At 35.1% G+C, this 16211-nt stretch overlaps 3 protein-coding genes across 3 annotated transcripts in view; all 3 read right to left on the bottom strand.

The window, feature by feature from the left end:
- Window positions 1-1553: 1553 nt before the first annotated feature.
- Window positions 1554-10754, bottom strand: LOC141902789 (guanine nucleotide-binding protein G(i) subunit alpha). Its single transcript, XM_074790682.1, has 9 exons — window positions 10332-10754; window positions 8971-9013; window positions 7011-7152; window positions 6464-6621; window positions 6147-6275; window positions 5794-5923; window positions 5555-5708; window positions 5165-5369; window positions 1554-4811 (listed from the first exon to the last, which is right to left on the bottom strand). Exons 1-8 carry the CDS (start codon window positions 10447-10449, stop codon window positions 5179-5181), a joined length of 1065 nt encoding a protein of 354 aa, XP_074646783.1. The 5' UTR covers window positions 10450-10754; the 3' UTR covers window positions 1554-4811; window positions 5165-5178.
- Window positions 10755-10947: 193 nt separating this feature from the next.
- LOC141901207 (testis-specific serine/threonine-protein kinase 1-like) lies at window positions 10948-12490 on the bottom strand. Its single transcript, XM_074788316.1, has 5 exons — window positions 12363-12490; window positions 11954-12179; window positions 11684-11850; window positions 11357-11507; window positions 10948-11225 (listed from the first exon to the last, which is right to left on the bottom strand). The coding sequence occupies exons 1-5, from the start codon at window positions 12488-12490 to the stop codon at window positions 11019-11021; spliced, it is 879 nt and encodes a 292-aa protein (XP_074644417.1). The 3' UTR covers window positions 10948-11018.
- An 854-nt stretch (window positions 12491-13344) lies between these two features.
- The window catches only part of LOC141901918 (inositol 1,4,5-trisphosphate receptor-like), a 29000-nt gene continuing 26133 nt past the window's right edge, over window positions 13345-16211 (bottom strand). Inside the window, exon 57 of the mRNA XM_074789491.1 lies at window positions 13345-15771. Within this exon, the coding sequence (XP_074645592.1) occupies window positions 15712-15771 (60 nt within the window). The 3' untranslated portion in view covers window positions 13345-15711. The remainder of the gene's footprint in view (window positions 15772-16211) is intronic.

The following is a 16211-nucleotide window of genomic DNA, read 5'->3' on the forward strand; positions in this document are numbered from 1 at the left end:
GGTGGATTGACAGATCACACCTTATTCCCATACTCAGTAGTTCTGTTGTCGGACAAGGTTATAAGCTATTGTATTGTTGTTTAACATTCAAGTTTATTTTTGACATGTGAATATATGTTGACTGACTAAATTGCATTTGAAACTGGCATTTGTAGTGAGAAAATGTAAATTCTTGGTGGCTCTATAAATCAAAAACTATCTTAAGTGTAACTGCTAAGTTACTTAAAGTTCTCTTGAAGTTTTCTATAGGAATCCAAGTGCCATGTAGTATTATAACATTAACCTACACAAAAAAATAGTTTTTTTTGTATTTCAAATTTTTTCTTGACATTTTGCCAATTTTTGTGGCTTTAGTCTGTCACAGGATGTCTAACGATATTTTTAAAAATCCTAAATGTGTCCCTATTGATCCCTTAGCAGAGTATAATAGGTATAACACTGACCCAAACTGTGTGTTCCTATTCACCCCGAAATTGGGGTCAATACAGGGGAATCCAAGTATGTTAAGGTAAGATTAGAGAAGGAAATATTAGAAAATCGTTCCTATTCACCCCGTTTTGACGGTAATTTGTGAAAAGCAAGTGTGTTTTGGGCAAAAGATAAGAATATCGTTAATTAAGAAAAAATACGGAAATATCATTCTAAATTAAGGATGGGTTTATAGTATCCTAGCTTATTAGAATTAGACGCCACAGTGGTAGAAAGAAAAATTTATATTCCGGTGGTATTTCATCATGCGCTACCATTTTAGTTCACAGAAATTCCGCTATGCTTATTCATGGGGGCAGTACTGAACGGTTAAAATCTTTTTTTTTTTTTTTTTCTTTTTTTTTGATCTTAAAATAGGGATTGACCCTGTGATTTATTTGATTGGTAAATTTCGTTTGATTTTTTGATTTGGTGTCCCTTACAAACCCACCACACCTGCCGGGAAAGAAACAGGGGGTTTGATTTTGAAATCGGAAATCGAAGTACAAATATACGGTTAAAATCTTACGGAGCGTCGGTATTCTACTGTGGCATGCGAGGAATCCTGCGTAGAGTCAATGGTACAGGTAAGGGATTCGAACTCACTAGCTCAAGCCGTTCCCGCTGGTGGAAGCCTGGGGTGCGATCCTGGACCCCTGGCAAGCGTGGATGCAGGAAAACTATTCCCAAATATTTTCAGACCATTGAATATATAAATCGTTATTTTACTAAAACAGTAGTTTGGTCCTTTCCTCAGCTATCAAAGGGCCAATGAATTTCACTTAAGACATCAAGCATCGCATAGTGTGTTCGGCTTAAGTAGTTTTTTATCATCACTTAAAAATTGCGGTATCAAAAAGTAGAACTTTTTGTGCAAAGTAAGCATAGAGCCTTAAAAAACGTACTCGCTACAAACCATGTACATGTATTGATTTTTGTCTTGGAACGAATCTTCTTTATTGCCAGGTAGTGTTTTCAATGTATCCTGGATCTCTTGTATTGTGAGGTGTCATGGTGTCCTTTGAGTTCACCAATGGTGGTAAAATCCAGATAACAGAAAAAAAACATGATTTACATATACCTAGTTTTTATTTGATTTTGACAGTCTGTGATTTCTTGGATAAAATTAGCTTAATACAGAAGAAACTACTGCTCATGCAAATCATTGAGTAAATTGAAACTTAAGTTTGACAGAAAGTGTATTGTACAAGATGAATAGAAATACAAAAAATAATACCAGTTTTTGACAAAAAAATAATCTGCATTTTTATGTCTGGTCTATCCCGACTAAATCCAGGTGTGTTGGAAGCAATCTTTGATTGCCGCGGCTAATTGCCGATTTTTTACAGGTTTTATAATGCAGCGGTGAATTTACTTTCAATTTCTCCAAAACATGTTATTCAAAGAAAGAAAATGTCATTCAGTGAATTATTGCCGCGGCATTCCAACTCCACTGAAATCAATCTAATGCTGAGCCTTTTACTAAATATAGTAAAACTCAACCTGAGCCCTAGGTATGCTAAATAGACTATAACTTACATACGAAAATATAATTGTTCCAATTATTTTAATTGATCCAAGTTATTCATTCTGGGAACATGATATCAAAAGCTGCTGATAGACATGTCAAACTTGTGTTTTCAGTCATTGAGCGCACAACATAACTGCAGTGAAGTCCGTCCTACTGTAACAGACCGAAATCAACCAAAGCAAGCGAATACTGTTCGGAATCAATCATATTCTCCAATCAGTATTGGGTCTGGTCTGGGGAACGTTTTAGCACCAGAAAGTTTTAAATAAATTAAACATACAGAATATACTGGTATGCATATACTGGGAAGAAGTAAATTAAGACCTCAGCCTCAATATTCAGAATTCAAGGTAGGGGGAACATTGATCCAAATTCCTATATTGAATGAGTAACTACTAGTTAGAATAGTTCAGTTTAACAATCATTCAACCACAATATCAGTTATTATAATATCTTTTGCCCGACCTTAAGAGATAATTATGAAAGGTCATGTGAATATTTGCTATTTTTGCTTGACATAAATTATTCAGTTCACCCATATCTTACTGCGCTATCCATTCATTGATGAAATGTAAAAACAGCTTTATCAATAACATTCACAAAACAAATATGCGTATATATTCATTTATCCGTAGTGCATGATGAAACAAAGGGCAAACTGACAGTAATTGATTTGAAGATTTTGAATATGACACCACGTCATGGAATTTTACAATTATTTTCAGGCTACATGAGATAATTTATAAGCATATACCGCAGTATTGAATTATAATTTGCATTGTTTACGACACAAACTAAAGCCAGATGTCACCAATCGGATTACATGAACAGTACTTAAACATCAGAGTAAACACTGCGAATATGTTTCGTCATCGGTGATTTTCAAAGAAATAGCTGAATCTACGTCAATAATGAACTGGCAGGTCACTGGATTGGGATTTCACAATAATCCAGCAATCACCAACAGTAATTCACACCAGTGAAATTAACCCATGGTCTGTAATGATTAGTCTGCAATTCATGTTAATATTCAAGCTTAATGCCCTCTTTCAACTCAGAACCATCATAAATCTAGGTTTATTCTGAATATAGCTAGTAGTCTATAAGGAAAAACCTCTTGATCTAATATGGATCATCAGTTAACATGCTTACTTTTCTTAGAGCACTGATTGTCGAAATTTGATGTTTTAAATGGGTATAAACATGTCATACTTTTATTACACACTATATATTTATATATGTATAGGAGCATAAATCCAGAAGAAATGAAGACATGCTTGAGGGAGTATTGAAATTAATTGATAGTATGAAATACAACTAAGATTAGAAATGAGCATAGTACTCCGAGTTCAAAGATATAAACAAACAGCCAGGAGACAGTTACTCTGTATCAAATGTCGTAATGTTAAAGTATTTCACAATGTTACGATATCTCATACATTCAATGCTTAATTGTACATGTACATGTTTATTATAGAGATAGCTAACGTTATATAAGAAGAAACATGTAGACATTTTTTATAACATTCATTCAGAGGTTAATTGACATTCTTTCACTTCAAAACATTGTCTCGTTTCATAACTACAAAAATAAATAATTGTAACCGTAATTCACTGATGTATACACGTGATTATAAGTTACATCCATTGACATTATCATAACAGTAAATATATGTATATATGTATTATGTATGTTGATCTTACATTCATTATCATAATAGTAGAAAAGGTCCGATGGATTTACCTTAAATGACTATCGATATCAATCAGTCATCGTGTAAAATAAATGCAATTTCTACAGGTACAACAGGTTTAATACGGTACAAGTAGTAAAACCGCAGTACGCTGGTTAACCTGGGTTGCAATCGCGTTTCGCAATATCTAATTCTGAAAGCAAATAATCTATTCGACGTACCTACAATAACCATTCGGAAAAATCGGACGTTTTCCAATAAACATTTTGAAACACACGTGAGCACAAGATATATAAGTAGAAAACCACCGTATATTTTGTTGTCCAGCAATATTTCGATCTTTGAAAATGTCTCGTTTGAGTGTGAAGTCGAGTACCTACCAGCAGTTACCCGAATATCTCAAATTAAAACATACAGGTTGAATAACTGAAAGGATTCAGGTGACCTTCCTGGTTTTTTACGAATGGCATTAATTTTAACACGGTTAAAGCCATTTATCAAAAATAACGTTTTGAATTAATCTATCACAAACAGCTGGATTCAGAAAATCAAACATCAATTCTCAAAGCAACAAAAAACAACAGCTTTTTAGAGTAAAATTAGCGAAAGCTAATATAACAGATTCAGTCTACTAATAGATCATCGGAGTCTCGAATCAACGAATCATTATAGCATTACAAAGCAAATAAACTGTATGAATTCGACAAGGTGGCTTATCCTTCATATTACTTTAATCGAAGACAACATTGCACCGAAACAGTTAATATTAAAGCTCTAATGCTTCATGATAGATGAAAAGCACACTTATATACTTATTTTTTGGTAACTTCTACGGTTGATATAGAACCATTTTAACCTTTTCGTACGATAAAACAGAATTTTTCAAACTGCACAAAAATGAAATGCCATTTTTTTTCTTCATTAGCACGGCGACATAGAGAGAGATAGAGGAAAAATCAATTTCAAATGACGGATCAATCAGTATCTATACGTTAAATACTGACGAGTACAAGATTGGTAGCAACAACTTGTAAATAGTTTACTCATTTATGTTGAATTGACGACAACTGTGACGACAAGACTGCTCGTTATTTCTCTCCATGGAATCATGACGAAGTCTACAAAAGAAAGCGATCGTAAAGCATCTTAAAAACGCAATCCACATTACAGATAAACCCTGATGGTCTCAGCAGTTGATGTTACACAAATATGACAAGCTGTAGATATATGAAAAGTCCCACAGTAAAAATGTTTTATCTGACAAAATTCATTGAAATGAAACCATGTTTCAAATGAGTGTTTTATTCGACAAACACAAACTGCATAATCAATGTCGAAGTGGACTAGTTTTAGTGGTCTACTGATAAGCATGCTTGCTTTGTATGTACAAGATCTGGGTTCGATTCGCGGTGAATGCACGTAATTTTACTATCACTCATGACTCATTAATGGTTACAGATATTACATTTACCTTATTTCAGGTCCTCAAAATAATCCACAATCCTTCAAGTTGTTCTTGATGATGACATCAGTGACGGCATCAAATACAAACTGTACATTGTTTGTATCGGTTGCACATGTGAAATGAGTGTAGATCTCTTTTGTGTCTTTACGTTTGTTTAAATTCTCAAATTGCACCTGTATATACGAGGCTGCTTCTTCATAAGTATTCGGCCCTATGAAAAACCAAAACGACGAGAATAAAAAATTTTGCTAATCTTTGCCTAATCTCTATTGGGATGAGTTGTTGATAATCAGGTGGTGGAACTTAAATCAAAAGAACAATTTGAATTCAACATAAAAAGGTGGAAAGTTTCCAATTCTTGGGTTTCCATTAATTCAAGGCAGACAAACTACTTACCACCATATTCTGGGAAGCAAATTGTCAATGGTGACTTCTTGATTTTCTCTTCGAACAAATCTTTTTTGTTCAGGAACAGGATGATTGATGTGTCAGTGAACCATTTGTTGTTACAGATGGAATCGAACAATTTCATACTTTCCATCATACGGTTCTACAATTAACAATGTTTATATATCAATTCACAACCTAAGAAGTTTATTCGTTTTGGTCAACTCAGTTGTACAACAACGACTTACCATTTCTTGGTCCTCGGCTAATGTCAAGTCATATTCGCTCATGGCAACAATGAATATTATTGCGGTAACTCCTTCGAAACAATGGATCCATTTCTTTCTTTCTGATCGTTGACCACCAACATCGAACATTCTGAAAATAAGTCATTGCAACATACGAAAATCAGTATTGTTTACATCCAGATGACGATATGGGCAGAAAATTAGAATCGAGTGATCACTAAAACATTTTTCTGGGATCATGCCACATTAGATAAAGAATTTGTTGACAAAACAATTCATTCATGATTCATTAAAACGTAAAATCTTAAGCAATTATCAGATTCTCTAAGAGCTGTAAGCTGCGGCGAACTTACTTGAAATGCAGATCTTTAAATGTAAAATGAGTTTCGACAATTCCTGTTGTTTTAACCCTTGTCCGTAGTACATCTTGTTCCGTCGGGATATAACCAGGCTGTGAAATTCGGTCCAATTCATTTAAATAGCTGCACAAATAGAAATGTGTAATCTGTAACATCTCAATAACGTAATACGTTTCTAAGACAATTTAATCAATATATCCCCGAACTACAGTATTTACTACCACAAATTTACCACACCCAAACGGTGAAATTATATCACGACCACTAATTACGTTTGAACGGAATTCGTTATAAAATCGTCAAATGCTTACTATGCGGCTGAATCGTTGAGTTGATACTCTCGCGATCGGCTGAAACAATGCTGTACACCGGGATCGAACCACAATCGTTTCATTACATCGGCTAAATCAGACGACAATTCACCGTCATCAGCATTACCGGCTAGAGCAAATAACTGTCGAGCATCATCCTATATCAAAATATATAACAATTACAGATGCATGGAAATTATAAAAATACATACGTTTTCAACATTAATTCATAAGCCTTAGCAAGTTTTTGCTGGTTCAAGGATGTTGGGTATTTTTCAAAGACGTCTATTTTTCAACTAATTCCATGAATTGTTTTTTAAAAAAAACTGTCATGACGTCAATCGAAAGAAAATTGTACGTCCGATATATTGAAACAAAAAGGACACATTTACAGTTAACCTTGGATAACTTGTCACTGTGAAAAAAGGGAAATGTGAAAAAATTGAATCGGAAACACAAATTGAGACTCAAAACTATTGATGACTTATCTGATGACAATTCTACACTAGTATTTTTTTAGTTTAGCTGGCTGTATTTCAAAACTCACCGCTCTCTCTGGCTGTCCAAAATCAATTTTCAGCTGTCCCATAGCCCTGATTATAGCGATCATGCTCTGTATCGTGTTACTATATACTACTGGACGATATTGCAAACATTCATCTTTCGAATAGCCTTTTTCGTGGATGATTCTGAAAAATGAAGTACATTTGTTCTGAATGTAGCTATACGAAATTATTCATAAACAATGATCGCTCATTTGTTACAGAGAGTGGATTTCAACGATTTAGAAAGAAATACATTCCTCAAATCATGGACTCTAAAGCGATTTAGCATGGACTCTAAAACAAGTCCTTGCTCAAATCAATACATCTCGACCTGTTTAGGATGTGAACTTGTGTTCATTAAAATACCACATCATTCATGTAGGATTCATATTTAGCAGATACGGTTTTACACCAGCTGGTCAGTTGTTTCAATAACCTTCACACTTATGGGTAATTAGATCTATGCATTGCACTTGTTTATAGGTACGCTGTGTTACATAGGGGTGTACTAAACTTACGATCAACAAGAATATTGAAATTGGCTATATGTATCTACCGGTATTCATAATTCTCCGAATTGAAATAATTAAGCTTCTTAGAATAAATCTCTGGTAAAAAATAAATATCATACATTGGTAAACACCACCTGTTGCGACTTGATTGTAATAAAATAACACATATCATGACTAAGCCCATACTAATCAGTAATTCTATATAGCTCTATTTAAAAGTAAATGCGAAATTCTTTTAAAAAATATTTTCATGACAAAACTGTCATTCAATATCATAATTTAGTTACAGCCATTTTCAGACTAAAACATAACACCCCACAAACAAATTTGACTATAGAGATGTTCTATTAGAATCCAGACCATTTCTCTATGCCCGTATGACAGTGTTGCATTTAGCTGGACCGGTTATCTGATTTAAAAACATGAGTGAACGCACACCATTGATTGGTCAGTTCAGGGTACGGGCCAAATGTCGTGTCAGCACAACTTATTTCATATACACTCAACAAGAATTCAGAGATCAGGTACTGGTCAAATGATCACGGAATAGTCGGATATTTCATAAGCCAAACGGGGAAATTTGTTGAGGTTTCTGTTTCTGGCTATGGTTGCAAGCACTAGGCGTAGAATGTCAGACAAATATGCCAGTGTTAACTATGTGTATATAGTGATATATACAGTGATTAAAACAGCCGACCTCATGTCACACTAAATACAGGTCTACAGTGCCACCCATTACTCAACAACACACACACACACATACATAGAGATTGTATCCTACATCTGATGAATTATGCTAATATTTACATAGATATCTGAAAGTTTATTCAATAACTGATTGATTTTGGTCGATTATTACCACCCACTTTTCATTGACCAATTTATATAATGCAGTATAACGTTGTACATGTATAAATCATAGTAGTGTCAAATGCTATAAATAACTATAAGTGAGCGGAAAAAATTAATTTGTTTTCTGTTAAAAATACTGGCATTCATTATAGCGGTTGCGGTAATGTGTTTCTTTCATTAATTCTACCAAAGCCTATGTTTTTGTAAGCAGCTCATAAATTTGCATAAAAAACTACACATTTCTAGTTTCAACCTAACGAAATGCGCGCAAAAACAAGGAACAAGTCTCTTCATGTTAGCCTGTCTGAATCTACCGTCTCATAATGTTACGTTGTAGATGTGATACATTTTAGTGATATGAAACTGATGATATAATGAAACTGAAATATGATCAGGGTTTGTCACAAGTCAGACACACTCGCGCAGAAAATCATTAAACCGCCAAACAGTCATCTCTTTCAACTGCCTATAATTAAATGCCATCAACAAGTGTTTTTACTGACTGAAGCACTTGTTAAGTTATTTTAAGTAGCCGTAATCTAAAGAATAGCCTAGTTGATGACATTATCTTTGATCATCAATGTCTGAGAACACTTACTTCATTTGTTTGACTATTGTACTCTTTCCAGATTCACCAGCACCTACAAAAAAAAACCCAATAAAATATCTAAGTTTATTCTTTTTTCGATAATATCCTAGGCTCAATTTTATATACCGGTACTAACTTTTAGCCAGGGGTTAACTCAACTGAAAATTAATTGAGTAAGCCCTTGGCTCAAAGTTGATACCAGTCTATAAAACTGGTAACTGGCCAATTACTAGACAATTATAAAATACCCTCCCATCCCCTATGACAGGGCTTGTAGTAATCATTTGTCAAATGATTACTCCAAGGACAGGGGCAGTAGATATTTGAAAAAGGCACATTTGTATCCCAAACAAGGCAAGTACGGGAGTTTGATGCAAAAATTGGTAACAGCGATAAGTGGACCCTGCCCCACGGAGGCATTGGGCTCGGCTGATTTTTCTATTGTGGATTGAATTGAAAATGCTAGCGGAGTTTAATGCAAAGTCTTATTGCAAATCTAGTCTGGATCCGATATTTCTATTCGCTTTTTATGAAGCGCTTGACGAAGAACAAAGTGGCGCGTCACTACCATGGTTCGAAATCAGGGTACATTAATTATGATAAAAGACTAACGTACAACTTCAGCATTTTGAGCGATCAAGTACCTTTTGACACTTTCTGGATATTACCCGAAAAATTAAGCACAAATCAGGGCCTATCCTAAATTTGTCTATAAGACAGCTAGCATAATTCTGATTTTGTCACTACGAACCGCGGTATTATCATTCATTCAATCATTCAAACGCAGGCTGTGACATATTCCCACAGTGTTCAGTACAAGTGCTATTCTATATTTCTATAGGCAATCTTTCAACGAGAAATTTACAGTTTTTAACACTCGAGTGGATCTTTTACTTTCGCTAATTCGATAATAATAAGCCTAATTGAAAGTACAAACTGAATGAATACAAACCGATCAAAGCCGACCGGTTATTTTCATTAAAAGATCACGCGCTGCGCAAAGTCTTTTTAGGGCAACAATGACGAATATACTGAATGCAATTTCTCATGGAAATCAACAGTTCAACGAACTGATTCCAAAACAGTGAGGAGGATAAATCATTGATTGAAGAAAGCTGCTGACAAAAGTATGTTCTATCAAAATGACAAAGAAACGTTTAGATTGGTATTGCTACCCCAACCCAATTCTTCAATCCCACGTAGTCGTAGCGTAGGCCTCCTGATCCTCAAGTTTGGGTTCAGGAGGATATGGACAGGATTTAACTACCCGGGCCCTAATACTGTCTCCGGGACTGACCATACATTTTAACAAGAGCAACTGTCAAAAACGACATTGATCATTATATTTGACACAAGAAAGAATTACAAACCTAGCAACAACAATTTCACTTCTCGTGCTGCTTTTTCTCCATCCTCTCTCAAAGTCTTGTCAATTTGTTTCGATCTTTCGATCGCAATACGATCCTCTGAACTGACAGCGCAACCCATGATAAGATTTCTGAGTTGATTCTGTTGTTGTTTATGCGAGTGACTGCTGTGGCCTGGTGGAGTGGGTAGCGGGTAGGCGGCTTTTTGAGGGAAGGGAAATAAAAGTCTCAAATGCACCAAAAATAACCGAGTTAACTGGAGTATCCGATATCAATAAAACTCTATCCAATCTAAACACACTTAATCCGTACTTCAAATTGGTAAAACGTGTAAATCCGCCTTTAAAACCTGGTTTAATCACACCCGGAATTTTTTTTTTTGAATGAATCTAACCCGAATTCCCGGATGCCTCGGAGAATCTCGCGAGATCTTACATTCTAGGTGGCAGCACCAGCTGGTTAGGCAATAAAATCTGCGCGGCCTAACCACCCGGTGTCTGGCTAACGATACACTTCACGGTATAGAAATCATAACTAATGTGTTAGTAATATATGTTAAAATACGTATGAATATGTTAATGCATTATACAATAAACTTTAATAAGTTTTCAATATGAAGGAACAGTCCATAAAGAATTCAAAAGTAATAAAATAAAAATGGACGGTTTTAATTAATTCTAAATCGAAGCTTTAGTGTCTATTGATCCAATCTGATTTGAGAACTTGGTCCAGCGTCGCACGTCGTGTGATGTCAACTTCTAACATATGATGAATGAGATGCTTGACTTCTCTGGATAGTTTATCTATCACTCGTGATGGAAAACCAACTTTCCCTTCAAGTTGAGTTTTCAACATTTTCTTCACGTTTGAATCGTCGTAAGGCATCGAACCACAAACCTATCAACATGTTACTAGTTTAAATTCAAATTATGATGTGAATGGAGAGAAATTCAAACACGGTAGTGAACAGGTCAAATAGATTAATCAATATTTCACTAGTCCTGGTGTCAGGCGCTGAACTTACGTACCATAATATAAAGAATACAACCCAGACTCCAAACATCATACATTTTTGGGTTGTACGGAATCCCTTGAAGAACCTCCGGGGAGGCATAGGCTGCACTTCCACAATACGTTTTACTGAGGATGCGTTTATTAGTTTCTGGATCTATACATGACCTGAAATTAGGATCTCGTTGCAATTTTTCAAACATTCAAAATAAGCCCTAGCCTCGATTATGGAACATGGACAATGCCTGTACGGTACGGTAAACCGGTACGGTACGTGCTGGTGTGCGAACTTCATTTTCATTTTTTCATCATTTCAAACCCGCAGGCCTGATACAGAACTCTACCTCGCAAATCCGAAGTCCGAGACTTTGATGTGTTTCTCTTTGTCGAGAAGAAGGTTTTCACATTTCAAATCTCGGTGACAAATGTTCAAGCTATGGCAATATTTGATGGCGCTACAAAGTTCTTTGAACATTCGTCGTGCTTCCGGTTCTGGTAATGCTCCTTTGCCCTAAAAAATGGATTAAGACAGAAGAAGTATTGGGATTATACATAATATATCTATATTCATCGTTATTAGTGTGCTTAAAGGAGCCATTTGAAGATATAGTAACCTTGATGTGGTCCAGTAAGTCACCGCCATCGGCATACTCCATAATGATAAAAACGGCATCCGCCAAATCGAAGATGTTGAAAATTTGAACAATATTTCCTTGGCTAACCCGTTGAATAACATGCAATTCTCTGGGCAGGAACTTTTCGATGAAGTCTTTCGGGGCACGTTTTCGATTGATGATTTTGATTGCAACTTTTCCACCGCTTGATATGCAGTCTGCGACTCTAAACGATGGTAGATTAGAACAAAGGTTCTGCATTTATCTAACGTGACATCAAAACTAATTAAAAATAAGACTAAATAGTACACCTTAACTAGAATCGTATTTTCTGACCGAATATTTGGCACTAAAGTTGAACATGCTCGAGCTCACTGATTTAAAAATTGTATACTACCAATTGACTTACTTGACTTTTGCATAAGACCCTTCGCCAACGGTTCGGCCTAATTTGTAACCATATTGGAATAGAAAGCTTGCTGGACTCATTCCTCGTCGTGAGGTTGAGGTGGTGCTACTCGAGCCGCCTTCAGCCATCATATCCGGCCTGAGCCGGGCATACAGGGGCGCAGACTTTGAAAAACGCCTTAGGTTTAGACGTTTGTCTAAATATCTACGGATGTAACGGAGTGCTCCCCATTTTCGGCCATTCACTGTCATGGGGAACGGCAACTTATCTCGTTGCTACGATATCGTTGGTTGTTACGGGTTTTGTATGAATTAGTCGTAGCAACGTCCAAATGGAGACTGGGTGTGGTTTACAAGCATACAACCTTGATTTCCTTTTTTCTTATTTCCAGAAGCCGTAGGAAATTGTTTCTCTGGACGTATTTTTCATAACCCAGACTCCCCCACTTAAGTTTCATCGCCATTTGCAGACGCTTCCTCAAACATTTACTCGTAAATGCTTCTAAAGCACTGAGAAAACGTCCCCATGTCTTGGTAGTCCAACAATCTGACGGGCAACCATTTCTGAATAACTTCTATTTTGATGCGCATCCAGCGACGTCCTTTGAAATAATGTGATGCACGTCTGGCGTGCAGAATGTATTAATTAGTACATGCATATATTTTTGATTTGTTACTCAAAGATGAGTAACAAATGGAGAGCTGGAGTGTTGTTGAGCTGGAGTGGCATGGTACCAACATGGACTGGTCTTAGGCACCCATGGTAACTGGTCCATGTGCTAATTTTGATACATCATCAGATAACTTTTTCTGACAAAATATGTGACGGTGCTTATCGGGGATATATCTCTGCTGGGTGCTTATGTGCCGCTCATAAATGTTGATTATTCCTTGTTATTCCGTGAAGTCTATGAAGGATACGAGACTGAAATAACGCGACCGAAGAATCTATGATAACGTTATATATTTATTTATTTACAGCCATACACAACACTGAAAATCACATATAAAAAACATCATTGACTCAGAAGCGATCCTTGTTACGTTGTATCATAAATGAATTTTCTGCAAATATTTTCAATGTGTCACATCAAAAGTCACATACATATATACATATATGATAAATTGGTTCATGCCTAGGAAAGGTATTTAAAGCTCTCGAGGAAGGTGGCAAAGTGCCCATGATGATAATGAAATCTTAGCATTACACAGTGTATATCAATAGATAAAATACTAAACCTACATAACAAACCAGTAAGGTTATTCTAAAATGGGAAACTTGACATTAAAACAATTTGTTAATGCAAAAGAACTAGCGATCTACTTTAATACACTTTTGATATCAATACTTGGAAGTAATTTCAATAATCGATTGCATATAAAGCTACCTTTACTTTTCGAACATAAACCTTTCGAAACAACACCATCTTTAAAGCTATTATGGACAAAAATATATGGACATACAAGGAACCTGTTCCGATTTTTGTGTATATTCTTGTCAATTCACTATAAGCATACAATCAAAGAGAACTTCTGATAAGTGCAATGCACCAACCAAAATCATTTGACAATCGATTATAATCCAATAACTATTGCTTGAGATCGGTTTGGAGTGATTCTTGGCTAGAATTGTAATGTACCAGTTCTATTGGTAGGCAAGTCATCAGTAGACAATATCGCTGGATTAATCGGCAGATTTGAGTGGGAGCCAGTCTCTTTCAACAATCCTATCCTTTGTTTTCTCATCCTTTGATACTGCATCTGTGGAAGTTAGAAAACACTAATTCACTGCACAATGACAACATACAACTGAATAATATCCAAGTTAATCTTGTTAAGTCTATTCATGAAATTGCGAAACACTTAAATTTCATGTTTATGTAGAAGTTTCCTTTTTTTAAATTTTTTTTTCATTAGAATACATTCTGAGGTTACCAGTTGATATTTTTTCAAGATGTTATGATTAGGCAGTTATTAGGCAGGAACAAGGTTAGATACAAGCCACACTAATGCAAAAGTAGAAGAAGCCACATACATCAACAGTTCCTAAAAAGACTGCTCTAATTGATTAAAAAGCATGAAAACTAAAAACAGGCTAATAGAAACCGAAATAAGGAGAGAATAATCTTTTATTTTCAATACGATGAATTTTCATGATTCAGATCATACAATATATAACAACATGATAGAATAAGTACATTGGTCATTCAAAACTTGGAGGATTTAGACTCTGAAGTTTCATTCCTTCAAACTTCAACAATTCCATATGAATAATTAAGGCATTATCCATTCAAGTGAATAGAAGTTTCAGTTTAAAGGTCAAGTATATACATGAAATGTGTTAATTCAAATATCACATTTATTAAATGTACATACAATTTTAATTTAGGCTCGATGGTCAGAATATGTCAGTAGCTAGTACCGGTATGAAAAATACTGCTAGTATGAATACTCTTCAGGCATCATGGAAGGGCATCCATTGATTTATGTTGTAAATGTAGTGAACTAATAATAATTCCAGTCAAAATACTTGAGTTAAGTGCAAAAATCTAACTACAGTACAGACACTTATAATGTTAATAAAAGACATTTATATTACATAAGCACGCTGTAGCTAATCACTCATACATGGTTGTAAATTGCTAAATTTATATAAAATTCTTCCATCTGTGTATAACATGTATTGGTATGTATCAAATAAAAATATTTTCACTATTATTTACATAATAAAGCAAACAAATTTAAGTATCATATAGAATATGCAAATGAAAAATAAAACATAACAACAATGGCACCATAGACATGCACAAGATCCAATAGAACATAACCACCATATGAGCTTCAGAATGAAACAAATTGAGAACAACTCTGAGCTAGATGTCTTCTTTGATTGTTAAATTTCTCAAATGAAACGATATCATAAATCCAAATCTAGACAAGGCTGAACAATGTCTGCAGCTCAGCATTTGTCAAAAAAATGAACTGATCAATGTGAAATGCAATTTTCATACATGGCGAAAATGTATCATAAGATAATTAGTTTACAAAGCATTATTTAAGGTTTTGTCAAGTCAATTACCAAGCATTTCGATCAAAGTAGGTAATAGACCTCCCTTGTCATAACCAGGTATTCTGGCTCAATCTCATTCTTACATAATTTGACCTCAAAAAGATTCCCTTCAAAAGGATAGAAGAATAAGAGCAAACTCCACCCACCAGATATCAATGAGCCAAGATAGAATTGTAATTCTAAGACACAATAGGACCTCAATACATACGTATGATATATATATATGTTTAAGATAATACTATAAGGTATCGATTAATGACAACAACAATAATAGATGGCGCTACCAGTTCGTTGTATTGAGTAAACCAATACGCTGTTTCTGTTTTCGTTGTTCTTGCATCTGAAAACGTAGATAAAAACAGTTGTTGTTGTTAGTGGTCAGTCAGCTATAGATGATCATTACAAAGCAGTAAACTCCACTCCATACACTGCAAACCAGTCCTGATTGTCACTCTTCTTTTTGTAACAGCCATCGTAAAATACATCCTCATGGAATGGAATTTTGATGAAAAGTGACAATCATCCATTAAATCACTAGGTGGTTAGAGGTGATAAACTGGTTCAGATATGTGACACCCCATGTGAGCTTCATAAGATAGATATATCCTACATAGTTTACTGTTGAAATGATAAAGCCATGCAATGATAAGTTGAATATTAGTGTCTGTGACAGATTGGCTAATCTATCTCAGTTAGAAATGGCTAGAAATACAAGCTTATAGATTACTCTTGAGAAAAGTGTTCTTTGGAGAAGTTATTTTAGTATCTAGGTTTCTAGCA

Source organism: Tubulanus polymorphus, chromosome 3, assembly GCF_964204645.1.
Source record: "Tubulanus polymorphus chromosome 3, tnTubPoly1.2, whole genome shotgun sequence".
In the NCBI taxonomy this organism is placed as follows: Eukaryota; Metazoa; Nemertea; class Palaeonemertea; order Tubulaniformes; family Tubulanidae; genus Tubulanus; species Tubulanus polymorphus.

Bases quoted from the DNA above. Each gene is read 5' to 3' on its own strand.
- LOC141901207 (XM_074788316.1), bottom strand. From the start codon at position 12,490: ATGGCTGAAGGCGGCTCGAGTAGCACCACCTCAACCTCACGACGAGGA. The intron at 12,180-12,362 runs GTAAGTCAATTG...ACCATCGTTTAG, and splicing joins GGGTCTTATGCAAAAGTCAA to AGTCGCAGACTGCATATCAA. The intron at 11,508-11,683 runs GTAGAGTTCTGT...TCCTAATTTCAG, and splicing joins TCGGACTTCGGATTTGCGAG to GTCATGTATAGATCCAGAAA.
- LOC141902789 (XM_074790682.1), bottom strand. From the start codon at position 10,449: ATGGGTTGCGCTGTCAGTTCAGAGGATCGTATTGCGATCGAAAGATCG. The intron at 9,014-10,331 runs GTTTGTAATTCT...TTTTTTTTGTAG, and splicing joins AGTGAAATTGTTGTTGCTAG to GTGCTGGTGAATCTGGAAAG. The intron at 5,924-6,146 runs GTAAGTTCGCCG...ACTTATTTTCAG, and splicing joins TTTAAAGATCTGCATTTCAA to AATGTTCGATGTTGGTGGTC.